Consider the following 19,618-nt stretch of genomic DNA (forward strand, 5'->3'; position numbering starts at 1 on the left):
ATAGGAGGTCCTGTCTGGCTATTTTGAGCATCTGTTTTTTAGGCATGGAGGCCTGTCCATGAGGCTGATGTACTTGTTTCTTTGTCTTTAAAGGTGCTTACTCTTTGCCTTTGAAGCTGAAGTCGTTTTTACGGTCTGAAAACACCCTCAGAAGCCGATGCCTGCTCATCGGCTCCGGATCCACCTGAGGTAATAGTTTCCGAAGGTCCAATACCTTGAGCTTCCAGCGGCCTCGTCGACTCCACGTGGGTGTCGGTAGTGGCCTGTGAGTCTAAAGTAGTGGCCGTCAGGGGCTGCGAAGGCACCTCACTTGAGAACCGGCGACTGGCTTAGAAGAAGCCTCGTCGTCGGTTTTGGGCCTCAGATGCCTGTCCTTTTCTTTGCGTTTCTTGTGAATTCCGGTAGTCGGATGGCTATCCGACGACATTGTACAGTTAAATCTTCTGCCAAAATAGTGAAATGCAAAATCGTACCGACGCTTAACAGTGCGTTGGTTAAATCTAGCACAAAACCAACAACTAGCAGCATCGTGGTCAGGGCCTAGGCAAGGAATACAGTAAGAATGAAAGTCCTTATGAGGTATTTGCTTCCCACAAGAAATACAATTATTAACTTGTTCTGACATCGGTCTGGAGCAAGAAAAAAAGTTTCCCCAACGGGGTACTTAGCTTTTAGTGAAGACTTCAGATCTGAAATTCTAGCACGAAAATCTCTGGAGTCGGCCGACCTGCACTTGCGAACTGCTTTTGCTTCGGGCACCATGCGGCAAGAAAGATTGAAGAAAATGGCGTTGGCTGCAACTTTTATAGCCCTGGAGCACTGACGTCAGGGAAGAGGTGACAGCAACCGACGCCGGACCTAGACTTTGGAATTCAGGCCGACTGAGGGTAGCCTGCCAGCAGGATAACCCAATTGTAAAGACTGCAACAGTGAAACACGAAGAACAAATGCTTTCATCTCCAGTAGGTTTTCTTTATCTAAAATGGCTTCCTTAAGCCCATGTCCCCTTGACAGTCTCCTCTAAACAATGCCATAGAAGCATCAGTGGTGACAGTGACTGAGGGTAGAGAAGGGGCAAAAGCACATCCTCTGTTCAAACTTGGTTGATGTATTCACCATCTAGACATGATCTGCATGCCCTGGGCAGGGCAATAACTAGTTCTGTGGTGTCCTCCAACAGAGATCACAAACATGGTAAGTCCACTGCAAAATTCCCACACAAGATTTTGCAAATGTAACCAGACAAATAGTAGCAGTCATAAGGCCTAACACTTTCAGAATCACAGCATGGACTGATGCTGGTTAGTATGCCAGAAGGCTGAATGCAGACTACAAGGAAATTATGTTTTGAGGCAATTTAATTTCTGAATGGCTGGGACATCTCAATGTTCATATATATCTTCATGGACAAAGCAGTTGCTTACCTTTATTTTATGAATCCTTCAAGACAGAGAAAGAGCCAGTCATCCAGATATGGGAATATTCGGTATCCCCTTAGTTTCATACGAGATATATGCAATTCCACACATTCTGTAAACACCTAGGGTCTGTGGTGAAACCAAATTGCAGGGCTCTGAATTGGTAATAACTATCTCCTATGTGGAACTATAAAAATTTCCCAGAAACCTTTGCTTTCTTTATTTGCAGACAGGCATCCTGGAGCTCTGTAGAGAACATCTAATCTCATTCTTCTGAGCAAAGGAGGAGGAAGTAATCATCAATTTTCCTCACCTAGAGATTTAGGCCAGTGAGATTCATAATCAGCCTGAGGTCCTTGGTTTTCTTGGAAACTAAAGACTCTGGACTTAACACTGGTGCTCTATCATTTGGCGGGGTGTTTTCAATGATCATCTTCAACAGAACGTTGTTGTCCTCTAATTATGCTGCCTCTTTTTTATGGGGTGGGACATATGGTATGGGAAAAGAAATCAATTTGGGTGCATTCTAAAGGGCATTGTACAGCCTCTGTACATTATATTCCTTACCCATCTGGTCTGTGATAAGCAGCCATGCACCACAGTGCAGGGAACAGTCAACCGCAGACAGCCTCCAAAGTGGAACAGCCAGGCATGTCTTTAAGGAAGGAACTGACAATTCATGCAGGAAAGACCACAGAACACCTGATTTTAAGGTGCTTTTCATTCTTGTGGGTGGTACCTGTTCAGGCTAACTCCATATCCATGGGACTTCCTGTCAGAATGTTGCTCAAAATTTGATGCTGGGATTTACAGTACCACAAATTCTTCACACTATTTTTTTCCTGGAAAATGACCTCTCTGGGGCACGTGAACTTGCCATCAACCAAAATGTCTTTTGCCTTCTTGTTCACTTTAAAACCATCCTTAACCTTGGGTCCAAAAGTGCTGACCCATCAAATGTGGCACTGCCAGACAGCTAAAATTTCTTGACAAATGCATGCTGTCAGCCAGGATTGCCGCCTCATGAAATGCTACTGCATCTGCTGCCTTGTGAAACAGCATCAAGTAATGTAACGTTCTACATAAAAGTGCCACAAGTAACATTATCACATTATCTACTTAAGTCTCTGCTAAGTAACCTTTGCAGTGAAATAAGTATTTTTTCATCCTGCGCTTATTGGAAGCGATTCATGTGCATAATGTAGCTAAGAGCAAAAGTGCCTGATGCAAAGGTGCTCTTCCTCATGAAATCCAGCTCCTTCGAATCCCTATCTGGCAGATGAACCACTAGGCTCTCAGACGATTACCTTTTTGTTGCTGCTGCTAACATAAATTAACTTGCAAGGGTGGCCTTGCTTCAATGAAATCTGTCCCTGGATGGCCTGAGAATCTTCTCTGGTTTCCTATATACGGATTAAACCACATCCAGTTCTTACCAAAACCTTTCCACAACTAAGCCTATCATGCAATGCATCGGAAAGACTACACAATATGTAAGGAAGGATAGTCTGAAGGACATCCAGAAGGATCTCATCACTGAAGTATAGAGGTCTTATGATCCCTTCTGCTTAATCAATTATATGATTTCCCCAACTATGGAGTTCTACGGAGGGGATTGTGAGGAACCTTTCCTCACAGAGATCCATATCTAGTGTAGAGGAACTCTGACATAGAGCTCAGGTGCCTCTTTTTGCACATCCTCTTCCTAAGGACACTCACAGTGGAGTCAGCTGAGTGTTCTGAGGAAATGTTGCCTTAGGAAGAGTGCAACATATGTGGGTCTTTCTGAATCAACTTATCTTTCTCTGTGACACAGGATTATAGACACAATTAATGGAGCATAAATAAAGGGCGTATCTCAAGTAACTATCAATTAGTGGTTTGACAAGTGATCTGCTCCAAGAATGCAAAAGTCAAATTCAAGCCCATCAGTACTAACCATCCTTGCAATACCCAATGCTGATAAAAAACTTGCTGAGACAAAGTGTAGACCCGATGAGGATTGGCAGAGTATAGTCTCAGCACTGAGACGTTTTATGCCAAAGACTAACATCAAGAATGGCCCATGAGGGTACTGGAGTCAATCTTGGCAGAGCAGCCTCAATGTCAAGCCCAGGGCACCTAGCAGTTCTCAGTACTGATGGACTTTGTGTTGAGATTGCCAGGAACAAAGGATGAGTGACGATTGAGATAAAACCACCAGTGCCAACACAAAAGACACCAGTAATACTCTGTTCTCAAACTCCCAGTAATAAAACAAAGCACAGGGAAGTAGCATGCAAAGTGTACAAGACTGGTCCTTCACTGTTTGTAGGAGATTCAGCAGGTGATGAGAAGACACCCAGCTACATTTAAAGCAAATGTTTCCTCAAAAGAAAAACACTAAGCTGCAGCAGCATACACTATTTTCCTGTACCCACCATTGATCCTCTCATCCTTATCAGAAAGAGTAGGATAGGAATTAATCATTTAGCAGCTGTAGGAATAAATAAAGCTATAGCTGTTGGGTCAGGTTTGGGAAGAGTGTATAAAAACATAAAAATACTGACGAACTTTATGCAGTATCTGCCTTTTTAGGGGCATCAGGCTGGCTGTCAGGAAAATACAGACACTTGCACACACATTCTGCAAAGCTCATATAACTGGGGGAAATAGTGATGGCTCAAGGATTTCCTTCTCTAATAGCTCATAAAATGTTATGAGTGACTGAGAAACCTCAGTGTATTCCCACTGAAAACACTGGCACATTCTGGAAATAGTCTCAAAGAGAGGAACCTCAAAGGGAGAGTCAGAAACTGGGCTCACCTCAGAGTATGAATCAGAAAACTGAGGACAAAAACCTGTATCTGTCCCTTCATCTTCCTGTCCAGATTAAGACTATATAATCCCTTCAGGAAAGAATGCATCCTTCTTTCTCTTACCAGAAAGAGAACAAATAAGAAGGCTCAAAAGCCTGAATAAAACCCTGAGCCAGACCCAATATACTACTCTTGTCTAAGGAAATTTGGGGAGGAGTAGACACGTTTAGTTTTCTGTTTTTGACGGACAAAATTGGACCCACAGTGTTATAAATGGCAGCAGCAGCCTCCCCAGAGATGAGCACAACATTCTGATACAACAGGAAAGTCTTCCTTGTTCCCTCTCCTAGAACCAGCAAGAGTGGCTCTCCCTTGCCTGCTGAAGGAAACCCAACAGCCACAGAGGATGTGGCTAACTCCTGGTCAAAGTGGCTATAGGTGTTACACCAGAGGGGATATGGGGCAAAAGATGAGTTGTCTGAGGTACAGCAAATAGTCATAGCAAAAATACCCACTTGTTGCGGAGGCAAAATGATAGCCTGCTGTGGTGGCAAAGACTGTTTGTGTAACTTTTTCTTTTCATGGCTGAAAGGACGACTGACCTTGGAACCAATAGTCCATCCACACAGTCAAGCCAAAAATGGTGCCTCTTTCATAGGGAAAATAAGATGCAAAAGCGAGTACAAATTTAAATTCTTTGAAAGTCACTTTTTCACACCAAACAATAAAAAGCACTTTAAAACACCCACCAGCCCTCAAAAGAAACAACTTCTCCACAAGAAAAAACATCTGTGGTTTACACCTTAAACAACTTTTAAGCTGACAGGAAAAAAATGCTCTCATTTAAAATTACAGTAGTCTTGTAACAGTCTGTTAAAACAGAAATTCTTAAATTTAAAAAACTTTCATGAAGAGGACAGTATTAATAATCAACAAAAATAATTGAATGGAAGTTTTTTCCGCAAAGGGAGCTTATCAGCATAGAAAAGGAAAGCATAAGTCAACCATCGATCCTCAAAAGCTACAGAGAAGCATGCTTTTCGCTGACAGTAAAGCTCTGAGAGTCTTGGCACCTAATACTTATTTTTTAGTCAACTCAGCCCAAGCTGCCTGACAGTTTGGGCACACGGAAGGTGCCCTGAACCTTTGTGAATCGGATGGCTGTTATATCCTTGGCAGGATTTAACCCATAAAGCTAAGGCTGCTGCAGTAGTAATTAATATGATGAACACAATCTCGTTATCCACATGATTTGGAAAAGTTTACTCCCACCTTAAACTTCTGTACTCTAATATTTATAAAACAAAGGATTAGTCCAGATAAAATCACTTTAACTAGCAAATCTAGGAGATTTTCTCTCTCTCTCTCTGATACCCACCTTGTTGGAGGAATAAAGATGCCTTACTGAACTTTCAAGTAGTTCGTTCAGTTAAGTAGGTACAGGGATCATCAAAAAACTCAAGTGGCTACCCTTAGGATGCTAAATGAAATGTTAGTGCTAAGAGATCATGCTATACACGCCATCATGGTTCTTCTTGACCTCTCAGCACTGTATACTGTGGCAACCTCCTCTGCTATCTACATACACACTATGAGATTTTCTTCATAGCTCTTGTTTGGTTTGCCTTTTAACCTTTCAGGTTAAGTTCAGTGGGTAATTTTGGATTTAAACTCTTCCTGGAACCACTCACTGACCTGTATGGCTTATAGGCATCATTTTTTGTCTCCTTTATTGTTTACAAAGCAAGTGTCTCCACATACAGAAGGTATACTAAGAAAAGGTACATAAAATCATTTATTGCAGACAACAACCAGCTTCAACTCCCCTTCCCTTAGAAGCAAATGCAAGGCATGCAATCATATTTGAAGATTGCTTGAATGCTAGAGCTGGCTAAAGTGCAGTAAAATGAAACTAAATCCAGCAAACACAGAGGTGATGAAAGTACATGCTACAGTCTGACCAGCTTCAAGCTCCTTACTTCTCTTGCCTACTCTCTCTCTCTCTTTTTTAAACAGAGAAACAAACTGGAAATCATTTTCTGGGTTTATGACCATCAAGTCTGGATGGATAACATTCTATTTAAGTAACAGCCACCAGATAATGTAACAGACTTGTATTTTCACAGCTCCAGAATCAAGCACCTCAAGGAGACTTGGAGACAATTTGTCATGATTTACATATGGACTCCACTAATATATAATGCACTTTGGGCTCTCCAATGTTTTTCATCCCCACCCCCAGGACAAAGCCCAGTGGCTTCTCTACTTGCAACAAGTCTACTCATTTATTCTTCAGCTGTGGGAGTTGGGGATTCCTGTGGCAAGTGAGAGCCCCATGGCCCACCCATCATTCCTGCCCTGAATTCTACATAAGCTCAGCCACGCATGGTGAGAGTTGGGTGATAGGAAACGGGCCAGCCTACCCTCTCCCCACAGGAGCACCACCACCACCCCCATCACCCCTGCAGTGGCTCTTCCAAGTTCTGCTGCAGTGGTCATCCAAGAGTTCCCCTCAGCTCACAGTGCAACTGCATATCCAGCACAGGTTCAACAGACCCAAGCTCCATAGGGCAGACACCTAGTGCTCCTGCTAGGTGTCACCCATGTGGCAAGCCAGAACTGGCTCACCCAGAAAGGGCAAGCATGCAGGATCCAGTCAGTTCCACCCTCCCCTGCCAGCTCCTACAGGCATCTGAGGTGCTTTTTAAACTCTGATTGTCTGCAACATAGTAAGGACTTTGTCCCTCTACACTGCCATTGGGCTCTCTGATTCTGCACTCCACCACCTGCACTGGGTTCAGAATTCCAAGTCACAGAATTGACTGTACATCCCATTACATCATCTTTGTGCTGCGAGCTCTGCAATGGCTAACTGTGCAGAGAACGCTTGTTTTCAAGACTGAGTGTTTTGATAAGCATCACAATGACCCAGTGTTCCACCTAAATGAGAGCTCTTCTGGTAACCTATCCTTCCACTTGTCTGCTGCTGAGGGTCTGTCAGCAGCTCTATGATCATGTCTTGAAATACACAGCCACTATTTTTTTTTTTTTTTAAGTTAGACCCAGTTGTGTGGGCTTCACTACCTATTTAGTTGCAGGCATTCATGACTAAATACTTGTTTAGGAGATCTTCTGAAATATCTGTTAATAAGGGAATTAGGACAAGTAATCTTTGGACAAGTAGTAGGGAGCCAATAAGCCACCTTCTAACTACATAAAACACCAGACACATCAAAAGCCCTGGTAATCTAATTACCAGTTATGACCACAAACAGTGCAGAAACCTACTGAGTGACCATACACTGTTTTCCCCTTCTCTGTGTTTGCAAAAATCTCCAAATCAGTGAGATAACGAAGAAAAAAAGTGCTGCTGTAGGACTGGTACCACTGGCAGCAACGGATAAGATGAGCACTCAAAAAGTTGGGCGCAAAGCATCACTTGCTCACTGGGTCCATATTCAGGTGCCTGCTTTTTTAAGGAATTCCACTCAAAGCTTAGCTGAACTGTTTTAAGTGTATTTTATTGCCTGCACTTTCTAGTCATCCTTATGGCCACTGTAAGTAAGCTGAGTTGCTTTATATTTGTTTAATCTTTTCAACATTCTACGGTACTTGTGTTAAAGCCCTGTGATAAACTTCAATCATGAGTTTAGTTTAGATAATTAGGAAAAAGTAAATTATGTGCTAAATGACAGTAGCAAGACTGGCAGTGGGGCTTCCAAGGTTAAAAAAAATATTAAGACCATCACAAAAACTGATGGGAACTTGAATGAAGAAATTAAGACTCCAAGGTCACTTAAAAAGAAGACTAAAATCCAGCTCTTCAGGCATAATTGAGCAAGGATATGTCAGAGGTGATCAGCAGTGTTTGTGCTGAATGCAAATGTCAGCCTGGATGTACCACTCTCAACCTGATGTCAGTGCTTGCTGTCAAATCATGAACACTTTCAAGCAGAGTCTGCTTACCTACCTAGGTTCAGAGACAGGAGCTCTCGTTCAGGCACACACCATGAAATGGCTGCAGAATATCTACTTAAAAAGTAAACAGGGCTGGTTCAACTGCCAACCATGTTGCTGATGAAGCATCAAATGGACAGAATTTCACCAACAACCCCACACACACACACACACACACCCACACCCACCGAGGGCTTTATTTCACAACTACATAGAAGAGGGAACTCCACTCTATTAGAGTTTACATAATGAACACCTCATTCAATTAAGCACCACATCAAATCACTGGTATGCTTTGTTACATGCATTATGATGGTCATAAACTAATTCAATGCAGTAGTGGCAACATTGTCATCACTTTCTTGACATTTCTACTTACAACAGACTTTTTTAGTTTATCTGGCAAAGGATCTTTCACTTCTGACAATGGATCTTCAGGATTTTTTTCATCTATGTTTGGAAAGATCTTGGAATACACTAGTGAACTGCAAAGGCAAAACAAAAATTCAAATGCAAATATACTGCACATTTTTAACCTTTCAAGCTGAAACAAATCTATACAGTGCCTTTAGTTTTTTTTTTTTTTTTTGGCTAGTCCTACCTCTTAGTTTTACTGTTCCTATGCAATCTGCATTTAAATTCTAAAACTTGACAGAAAACTGTCTAGGCAGCACAACAGTGCCAGTATATAAAGAAGTTATGTACTCACCATAACGTTCCATCTGAGTAGTTGGACTTTATTTGTCATCAACCTGTGGGTGTCAGATCCGGAACGGATCCAAGACGGCAGCTTCACCAGCATCTGATCTGAGCTCCAAGCTCATCCCCTTACCTATAATACCCCCTCCCTATCTCCTTCCTTCCTTCCATCAGATCGAGTTTGCTATACACCTCACACAAACCCGATCCAATAATCCTCACTAGCAAAGAAAAAACAGGAGAGCTGCAAAGGCCCCCTCTCCTGTCTGCTAATGCAGAAAACAAAGAGAAGGTCAGGGGGAAGGAGGGAGGGATGGTTGATGACAAATGAAGTCTAATTACTCAGATGGAACGTTATGGTGAGTACATAACTTTTTTTATCTGAAGTAGGTGACTTCATATGATCATCAACTTGTGGGACAGAGTCACCAGCTACCAAAACCTTGGGTGGCCCTCAAGGAGGGATATTTCAGAGCATCGCGGAACCAAAGGATGCTCTCCCATCTGGAAACCATGTCCAATTTATAATGAGAAATGAAGGTGAGAGATGAGGACCAAGTAGCCGCTGAACAAATATCCAAAGACACTCTGGACCAAAATACAGCTGACGTAGCCATGGACCTGGTAAAATGGGCATTTATCCTATGTGGAAGGGACATACCTTTGTCTTTGTAAACTTGAAGGATGCAAAAGGAAATCCACCTGACAATAGTTACCTTAGAAACCGGTTTGCCTGGAAAGGGAGTAGCAAAAGACACAAACAACTGGTCAGACTTGGGTTAGGCTTTAGTCCTGTGTAAGTAGAAATGTAGCTGTCTATGCATGTCTAACAAATGCAATTTATATTCACCCCTCTTCTGAAAATTTGGAAAGAAAACAGGTAAATTGATTGATATTTGTTTCCAATGCCACTTTAGGCAGAAAAGGATTAATACGAAGTGAAACCCTGTCTTTATGAAAAATCATATATGGAGGTTTGACAGATAATGTCTGGAGTTCTGACACTCTCCTAGCCGATGTAATAGCCACTAGAAAAGCTGCCTTCCAGGATAAAAATGTCAAGTCCACAGAAGCAGCAGGCTCAAAGGGAGGAGCAACCAAAGCTTGAAAAACTAGGGTAAGGTCCCATTGAGGGGTAGGATCTTTAACCATGGGTCTTAAAAGAAAGGTACCTTTAATAAAGGTTTTGCAAAGTCTGGAGGAAGCTAAAGAAGCCATGTTCTCACCTACATGGAAATTGGAAATGGCAGCCAGTTGAACTTTCACTGTAGATGAGCTGGCACCCTGCTGGAAAATGTATGCCAACAACTCAAGGACCACTGGAACAGAAACTGTGAAAGGGTCCAAATCCCTCTGAGAAGCCCAGATAGAAAAATGCTTTCATTTGCTATGATATATTTTTCAGGTAGACAATTTATGAGCTGCCACCAGAAAATTCTTGACCGGGGAATACAGACTGGGAGTCCTAGCAATTAAGGGAACTGGAGCAGCCAAGCAGTGAGCTTCAGACTGCCCAGGTCTGGATGAGGGATGCTTTAGTGAGAGAGCTCTGCACGTACGGCAAATGCAGGGCCAAACCAAATCTGGAACAAAACACAAATGGCCAGCACTGAGGTGTAAATGGCAAAAAAGACTCAAAATACTGCCATATGGTAGGCAATTCAAAGTTTAATCCTCCATACCGGTTTCGGCATAACCACCTTCCATCAGTGGAATACAAAAAAACAGGTAATATAATCCCTCCATAAATAGACCCATCCACCAATAGAAAAAACAGCCCCCCCAGCATCACTTCCTTCAATTAAATAATTAACATGCAGATAGGACATATATTATAAAATAGCATACAGAAATAATATATTGCTACAAATGATCATTTAATCCTGGTGGGAAAAGTCCTCCCAGCTTAATAATCCAATATTTTTCTTTCCTATTTAAAATACTTTGCCAGCCCTGCATAATATTTCTGTTAACAGCAATTCTATCAATTATTAGAAAATGAAAATACGCACTATTATGTATCATGCAGTGTCTGTAGAGAGCATTAGTTTCTCATTTGTTACGTATGTCACTCCAATGTTCTGACATACGTACTCTCAGTGGACAAGATGTTTGGCCAATATAAAAGACCGAACATTTACAAGTGGTCAGATAAATAATCCAATCAGTCCCAAAGTTCCCATAGAATTTTATATTATACACCTTACTGGTGTTTTACTGGAAAATTGTTTGAGTTTGCTAACATATTGACATGAAGAGCAGTGTCCACACGGGAAAGCACCAAAAAGTGTGTCCCCCAAAACAGTAAGTTGTTGGTATATAGCACCCCACTCCTGGTATGCTTAAAATGAAAGAAATTGGAACCCAAGGTTTTGCCTTTCCTAAATGAAAATTGACATCTCGTCCACAAAACCTGGCGCAAACTATCAGTAGCCATGAGAATATTCCAATGTTTATTAATAGTTTCCCTAATAACATTAGTGTTCTTCCCAAATGCTGTGACAAACCTGATGGTATCAGTAAGTCCTCAGAGTTTTGACCTTATATTCCAATAATGACATCCTATCATGAGTATTGTCCCAATTACTGGCAGAAATAATGTCAAAGTCCCTATATCTCCCTAACCAGGAATCTGTTACTGAGATCCTGTTTAGGAGAGTCACATTCATCCTGAGTGGAACCAATTCTCTTCATATGTAAAAATTGAGATCTTGGGATGTTGCGGATGGTATGGCTGGGGTGCAAGCTGACAGCATGAAGCAAGTAGTTATACTGGGGGTACTTCCGAAATACTTTCGTACTGAGTGTATTGTCCAAATTCCTTTGGACTGTAACATTCAAGAAGTTGATTTTGCTGCAATCAGAGTTAAGGGTAAACTCTATGCCCCATTTGTTATCATTAAGATATTGGACAAACTCCAGAAGAAATCCCATATCAGCCCGCCATACCATCCAACAATCATCCAGATATCTCCTCCAGATGTTAGTCTCGTTAATATGCAAGTTATGGGAGGGGCCATATATAAGCTGTTCTTCCAGATAGGCCATGAACAAATCCGCATAGATGGGTGCAAACGATGCACCCATCGCTGTGCCCTTAATCTGCCAAAAACATTCCCCCTGAAAATAAAATACATTTTTATTGAGCACATGCTCAGCCATATAGAGAAGAGGCCACCTCTATTCATAGAAAATTCCCTCAATATAACACATTGCTTCATGCAACCAGTTCTCACCCACGCCACATCATCAGTAATATTCCTAAATCTCAGTTTTTGCGCATGAAACGCATATGTTCTTCACAACAACATCAAGTTTGTAGACAAGATTTGGCTAATAGGCTTATCAACCGTGGGTATACAAAGCATCACATCTCCAACATTATTGACCAGACCAACCATGTGACACGTTCAAATCTATTACAATATAAACATTTGAAACAAGATGACAATTATAATTCTGTCCAACTAATCAGGCTTGTAACTACTTATGGAAATAACACATTCAGACTCAGGGAAATCATCAATAGACACTGGGACATATTAAAATCTCATGAATTTCTTAATGAGATTTTACCAGAGCTATGTGCTTTCTCATATCGCAGGGGACGCACTATACACTCTCGCCTTACTCATTATAAGAGGTACACACCTGAGATGACTGTCCAAACCACGTTATTTGGTGAGCCATTGGTTGGCTGTTTTCCTTGTGGTCATTGTAGTGCCTGTCAACAAATCTTAAAAAACAAGGAATTCTCCAGTAAAAACACATCAAAAGTTTATAATATCACCATCTTTGGTAATTGCAGCTCAGATTGGGTCATTTATTTGGCCACCTGTACTTGTTCTGCTTTTTATGTGGGTCAGACATCCAGGCCAGTTAAACTCAGAATTAGTGAACATTTTAGTGCGATCAGAAATAAAAGGTTGTCTAATGCCCTATACAAACATATTACGAATCACCCCACTGCTGTTTTTAAATTTGTGATTATTGACAAGATTGAAATGCATAGGAATTTTAAAGTAGGTTGGCACACGAAGCTCAATAATATGGAAAACATGTGGATAACCAGATTAGGAGCATTGTTCAAACCTGGGCTTAATGAAACAGAATAACATGTTTACAATTATTTAGTTTGTGTCAACTTATTAAGCTATTAATAATCCACACGTATTTTGATTGGCATTATGATTCCTCAACAACAATGTATACAGGTGAGTTATCCCAATAATAATATTAATAAGATATGCTCTTTATCCTCATGTATAACTATGTGGCTTATGCCAGTCAATCTTTCTTTATAATATTGCATTTTGATTCATTTATACTCATATTTATAAGTATTATTTTGGTGTTCTTTTTAGTTTTAACATTTACATGTAGTTACTACCAGAAGATATTCCATAAGTATTTAATTTTAATGGATTTGTCATTATATACTTATTTTTGTAATGTTTCTTTAAATCTTTACTATTTAAGACCAGGATGTTGGGTGCTACATAATTTTCTGTTGTAATTTATCAAGCATTGAAGAAGGCTTTGTATAGCCGAAACCGTTCTGTTGTTTAGCCATTTATATGGCTTTAACTTTTTGAAGTAATTAAATTATTGTCCTGCTTTACCATTGTGCTGGTCCACATTTTGTTTTACCAGATTATAACATGCCTTGCTGCAGGTTTTGTGCTAGATTTAACCAACGCACTATTAAGCGCCGGTATAATTTTGCTTCTAAATATTTTGGATCAAGATTTAATTACCCTGAAATGTCATCTGTTAGCAATCAGACTACCGGAGTTCACAAAAAACGCAAAGAAAAAGACAGACCATCAAGGTCCAAAACCGACGACGAAACTTCTCCTAAGCCAGTCACCAGTACTCAGTGAGGCGCGTTCGCAGCCCCTGATACCCGCTACTTTTGAGTCACAGGCCTCTACAGAGACCCATGCGGAGTCCGGTATGGCATGAGATTCTCAGAGTATTGAACCCGCGGATGTCTCTCCCTTGGATAGGTCCAGAGCCGCTGAGCCGGCACCGGCTTCTGAGGGTGTTTTCAGGCCTCAACATTTTTATATAAAACTGACGCCAGTCTCGAAAACAAGATCAAAAACATCTTCTATGTCTAAAAAAACGACACATGAGCCACGTGCTCAGGGCCCTATGCCTAAAAAACAGATGATCAAAATGGCTGAGGACTTAATTACCTTGATCAGGGGTTTCCAACCCCCCCCCCCAGCTAAGAGGCCTAGGCAAAGGCACTGATTATGAATCTTCAGATCAAGTTTCCATTTCTTCTGATTCCTCTTCTGATCAGGAATTTTCTATTCCACCCTATGAGGATTCTGATGCAGAAGAATCCATCCCATCTGCATCTCCTCTTGAGGACTACTCTTTTGGAGAAACCTTGCATACTTTAAGGGAACATTTTCACTGGGAGAGTCAGGATTTCTCTGAATCAAAAAAGAGGCTTAGGGATTTCCTTCTTCCTCAGCATAGGCCTTTGGCAATACCTCCTGTATTAGACATTGTTGATGATGTGTTTTCTAAATCGAGCACGGCTCCTGATTCCCTACCTCCGGCTCCTAGTAAGCAGACAGATATTACAGGGTTCCTGACTCCCAAAAATTTCTATTCACAAATCCTGCTGCTGATCCTGAGACTATCACAGGGTCCCAAAGGTGTAAAGGCCTCTACAGCTAAAAATCCTACACCCTCTGATAGAGATTCCTGGATAGATGGGGAAAGAAGGTTTATACGTCTACAACCTTGGCAATTAGGGCCTTAAACTGCCACTTTCATATACTTAAATATCAACAGCATGTTATGGGCTTATTGAAACAGAAAATGATGTTGATTTCTGATTGTGTGGAAAATAAAAAAATTACAGGAATTATTGCATTCAGCAGAACAGGTTGGAAAGCATACTTTGCAATGTGATTTTGATTCCTTGGAGGTCTCTTGCAGGGCTGCAGTTACTGGATCTGTGATTAGAAGGCATGCCTGGCTCAAGGAGCAAAATCTGCCTGATCATGTTAAAGCTAAATTGTTGGATGCCCCCTTGGCAGCATGATACTCTGTTTTGTAATAAGGCAGAAGAGCTTTTAAAGAAAATGGAAGACAAAGCTAAATCTATGCAAACTGTAAAAGATTTCTTAAAAGTGCAGCCACCCAGGTTCAGTAGGCACTGGCCTACTAAAAAATGGTCCTTTCCTGTGTCCAACAGAGCCACTCAAGGCAAAATCCAGGCACTCAAAAGGCTCTAGATACCAATCACAGGGTTCTTACAGGTCAAAGCAATGGGGTGCCTCCACCTCCAAATATGGATGAAACAAAGCACAACCCTACAATAAGCAGTCTCAATGACTTCCCTCTACCTTCACCAAGCACTTATCTTTTGGCAGTCCCCTTGGGGGTAAAATTAGCACTTCATGCTCAAAATTGGCAGTTAATTACCCAGGACAAGTGGGTATTAAACATAGTATCCCAGAGGTACAGATTTCATTTCCATACTTTGCCAATTCCAAACTATTGGCCAGATCTGCCACAAAATCAGTGGGCAGAGACTCGGAAACAAGTTATGTCCCTCATGGATATGACGGCTATTCAACTAGTACCAGAAAAGGACAAGGTTTTAACAGGGTCTAGAGAAGGCTTGGATATGTTGACTGTAATACCCAGCAAGTCTGACAATTTCAGGAAATAGTCTCTGGCCTGACAAAGTAGATGCCTGGTGGGAGCGGCAAGGAGCCAACCGTCCAGGTACGGGTAGACTTGTAGCCCCTGAAGCTTCAGGTGAATCGCTACTACTGCCAAGACATTGGTGAATACCTTGGGGGCTGTGGGGAGACCGAAGGGTAGGGCTCTGAATCAATAGTGATTGCCCCCTAGCCGAAAGCGGAGAAACCTCCTGGAGCATCTGTGCATTTTGATGTGGTAGTACGCATCCTGGAGTTATATTGAGCACATCCAGTCGTTCTCCTTCAGGTAAGTCAGGATGGATTGTAGTGTGACCATCCGGAACTTCTCTTTGGCAACTGAAAGGTTTAGAGTGGAAAGGTACAGGATAGGCCTTAGGTCCCTCGTCTTTTTTGGCACCAAAAAGAACATGGAATAGATACTTGATCCAGACGGATCTAGGGGGATGGGCTGAATGACTCGTTTCCTTAGCAGCTTTTTTATTTCGAGTGCTGCTGCCTCCCTTTGTGTGGGTGGAACGTCCGTGAGGAGTTTTGAGGGAACGGAAGGAGTCAGAAAGTGGATGGTATAACCCCTGGATATAATTTGAAGCACCCAACGGTCTGATGACATTGACTCCCATGCAGTCAGGTGCATAGAAATTCAACCCCCGACTGCCTGCAAAGCACAGCAGTCAGGCAACTCCTCAGGGCTGCTGCACAGGCCTGTCAGAGAATGGTTCTCGAGACCCAAAATTTCTCGGACCCCCCCCCGCCCTTGGGCTGGCGTCTGTCCTGACCCCCACTGCCTCTAGGGGAAGGTGAGTCCTGAGTGTCCCAGGAATACTGAGACTTCCAGAATCACATCTTCTTTTGCCCCCTCTGATTTCTGGAAAAGGATCTTTGTCTTCCCGTCCTTCTCACTCAGGACCAATGTCTTTCCAAACAAGGAAGAACCATCATAAGGGGCATTCGCAAATGACACCTTAAAGGGTTCTGTGAATTGACAATGCCTAACCCAGGCGTGTCGCCTCATGGCAAAGCTGGTCCCAGCAGCCCTTGCTGCTCCTTCAGTAGCATGTGAGAGGAGGCGCATGGATGCATCAGTAACTGCTTTAAAGAGTGGCCATTCACTCAGAGAATGTGCATTTATCATCCAGTGACATGGACTCTGGGTGCGACTCAGTGAACTCCTTGACCAGGTCTCGCTGTAGTCTAGTTATGTGGGCCAAATAACTCAGCGATCTTATAGAAAAGGTGGCTGAAGCATATGTCCATTTTCTCACACGATTCATCATCCTGGACTCTCGGTCGGGGGGGGGGTGGACCGTAGAACTTTCCTGGGCTAGTGCTTTCTTAGTGGCAGCCACTACCACCATGGCATCCACTGGGGACCCCTTATTCCAACTCTCTCTCTCTACTGGAGGGCTCAGGATTTTATCGGGGTGCCTGGGGATTGGCTCCACTGCGTCCAGCTCCTTTCATGCCCTGGTGGCAATAAGGTCCACCAAGGGATTCATGGGGGGGGTGCACCCAGGAGGTAGACTGGCCCTTGTCGAAGGCCTCCAGGAACACCAACTCATCCGAGGAAGGTTTGGGGGCGGACCAATCCCACCACTGGTCCAGGTGCCTCCTTTTGTGGAGGGCTTGTAAACTACCTGTGGTTCCTCGAGGGAAACAGTCTGGGGCACATCGAGCATGGGCTGTCCCTGCATGGGTAAATGGCCAAAGACGCACCCAGAGGTGAGGGAGACTGGGTGGAATCTGATGAGATGGTCAGGGGCCTCGATCCCCTGGACAGAACACTTTTCACCACGTCAAAAGCCAAGGGAGAGCGAGCCTCCTGAGAAACTGACAAGGAAACTGCTCTCCCCGGATCTGGCGTGGGGATCGGAGCTGAGATACCAAGGTGTTGGCCTTGACCCGACAGCATCGAAGCCAAAGGAAAAAGACCCAATCCCTCAGATTTGACTCCCAGGCTTTGGCTCGGAGAGCTGCTTGGGTCCGAACCGGTAGCATCCAACGTGCTCAAGGTAATGGCCGGTGTCGATGTATATGGTACCATCGGCGCTGATCCCCTGACTCCCAGGCCTCTTGGATCCAAGAACTCCGATACCGGGGGTCGGACCGGAGAAGGAGATATCGGGGCAAAAAAGGGAAGCAAGCTACTCCCCCTCCAGAGGGAGAGGGGGCTGGCAAGACCCCCATCTGAAACTGGGTGTGAATAAACCTTCACATTATTTTGTCCATGTCCACTTCAGATAAACTTCTGGTGGACCGCGACAAAGCCACTGACGCCGACCGGGAGGGTCAGTGTGTGGACGCCCTAGAAAGAGGTCTAAGCTCCTCTGGTGAAAATCTCGATAATCGGAGCTTAGGAGAAGCTGGCCTGGAAAAAGCTGGCTGTTTAGGAGGACCCCCCACCGAATCCAACTGGTCCGGGGATCTCTTCCTCCCTTTCCCTCTCTCTCTGTCTTTGCTCCTCTCTTTTTTTGATTCCCTATCCACAGGCTTCTGTCCAGGAGGTTGAGTCCCAGACTGGGAGGGAGAGGAAGAGACAGTGGTTGAAGTAGAAGGGGTGGTCACGGCCATGACCGCAATAGAAGAGGCAGCCATCTTTGTAGCAGGGAGTAGTCCCTTAAGGATCAATTTTGCCCTACGATCCTTTAGGGCCCTGGGGTTGAACCCCACACAAACAGGGTAGTCCGAAGAAAGATGGGCTGCCCCCAAACTCACAGTGTGTGGCCATCCACCGGGGACAACTTATGGCCACACTCTTTGCACTTTCTGAAGACCAGCTTGGCCTGCTGATCTGCCATGCCAACAAAGAAGGTACAATGTACCAAAACTTTAAACTACCCGACCCCAACACTCGCACACAACTCACTCACAAGGAGAGGGAAGGGAGATAAGGCCTGCTCTACCTACAACACAAAAACATTTTTTTTTTTTTTCTGACGGGAAATGCAATGCGAAACAAAGGGGAGGGAAGGCAAAGGGCAGAAGAAACCTACCTACACTAACAGCAACTCTAACACTCACAAAAAAGCTGAAAAGGTGCCTACCATGCCTGGAGCTCTAGACCATGCTGCTTGGCAAAGCCGCAGCAAATGACATCTGGGGGAGGAAGGAGATGGAGGGGTATTATGGGTAAGGGGAGGAGCTTGGAGCTCAGATCAGATGCTGGTAAAGCTGCCGTCTCAGATCCGGTCTGGATCCGACACCCACAGGTTGATGATCAAATGAAGTCAACTACTTCAGATCAACTGTTATAGAGCAAGAAATCTGATTAAGAAAAAAAAAATAGGATTTCAAACATTCTTTTGTATGGGCATGGCTTAGTTGTGCACAGAGGAGAAAAACACAGATGAATGTTAAAAGGGTTACTACATTATTACATGGTACACAGAGTTAAAATCATCAAGTCACCTAATCTTAAGAGTAAATGACAACTCATTGATTTGAGCCTTGAATTAACTTGCAGAAATGCATTTAGGTTACATGAAAACAGCAAGGATGGAAACCAAAATATGTCAAGGCTATACTTCTAAGTTGCATGTCATAACAATACTAGAAATGGCAAATCTCTTTTTAAGGAAAAATGCTAGAAACCAAAAATATATGGTTGCTTCGAAAAGTTTACAGTCTACTCCGTAATTAAACTCTTAAAAATATACCATGAAAGCAATAAGTTCACTTTAATAAATACTTCTGAAACATAACTATACATCAAGACATTGAAAATAAGCTATACAGTTTACTTCACATTAAGGCATGAAAATAACAGTATGTTGTGGTTACCTGTAACACTTGCAGATTATCAGTTAATGAAGTGTCAAATTCCTGACTACTGGCATGCTGGGCAGCAGGTGCTTGGAGCAAAGAGCCAAGAAAATTTACGTGAGGATTTTTTTTAACTGAACAAGCAACGCAGAGTTTTGCTTTACTCATTCAGTTACAATAATTTTCAAAGTGCTTGATTACAGCACTAAATACTAGAAATTCAGTACAAGGGCAAAGTTATGATGGAACAGTATTATTGGGTCTTGCCTTCCTTTTAAATACTGTACATTTC

At 42.8% G+C, this 19,618-nt stretch overlaps 1 protein-coding gene across 1 annotated transcript in view; it reads right to left on the reverse strand.

Moving 5' to 3' along the window:
• PCNX1 (pecanex 1) overlaps nt 1-19,618 on the reverse strand; it is a 3,150,868-nt gene that overhangs the window by 1,549,358 nt on the left and 1,581,892 nt on the right. The window contains exon 18 of the mRNA XM_044073489.1: nt 8,553-8,658. Within this exon, the coding sequence (XP_043929424.1) occupies nt 8,553-8,658 (106 nt within the window). The remainder of the gene's footprint in view (nt 1-8,552; nt 8,659-19,618) is intronic.

The sequence above is a fragment of the Protopterus annectens genome, chromosome 6.part0, assembly GCF_019279795.1.
Source record: "Protopterus annectens isolate FY-2018-M chromosome 6.part0, PAN1.0, whole genome shotgun sequence".
Lineage (NCBI taxonomy): Eukaryota > Metazoa > Chordata > Ceratodontiformes > Protopteridae > Protopterus > Protopterus annectens.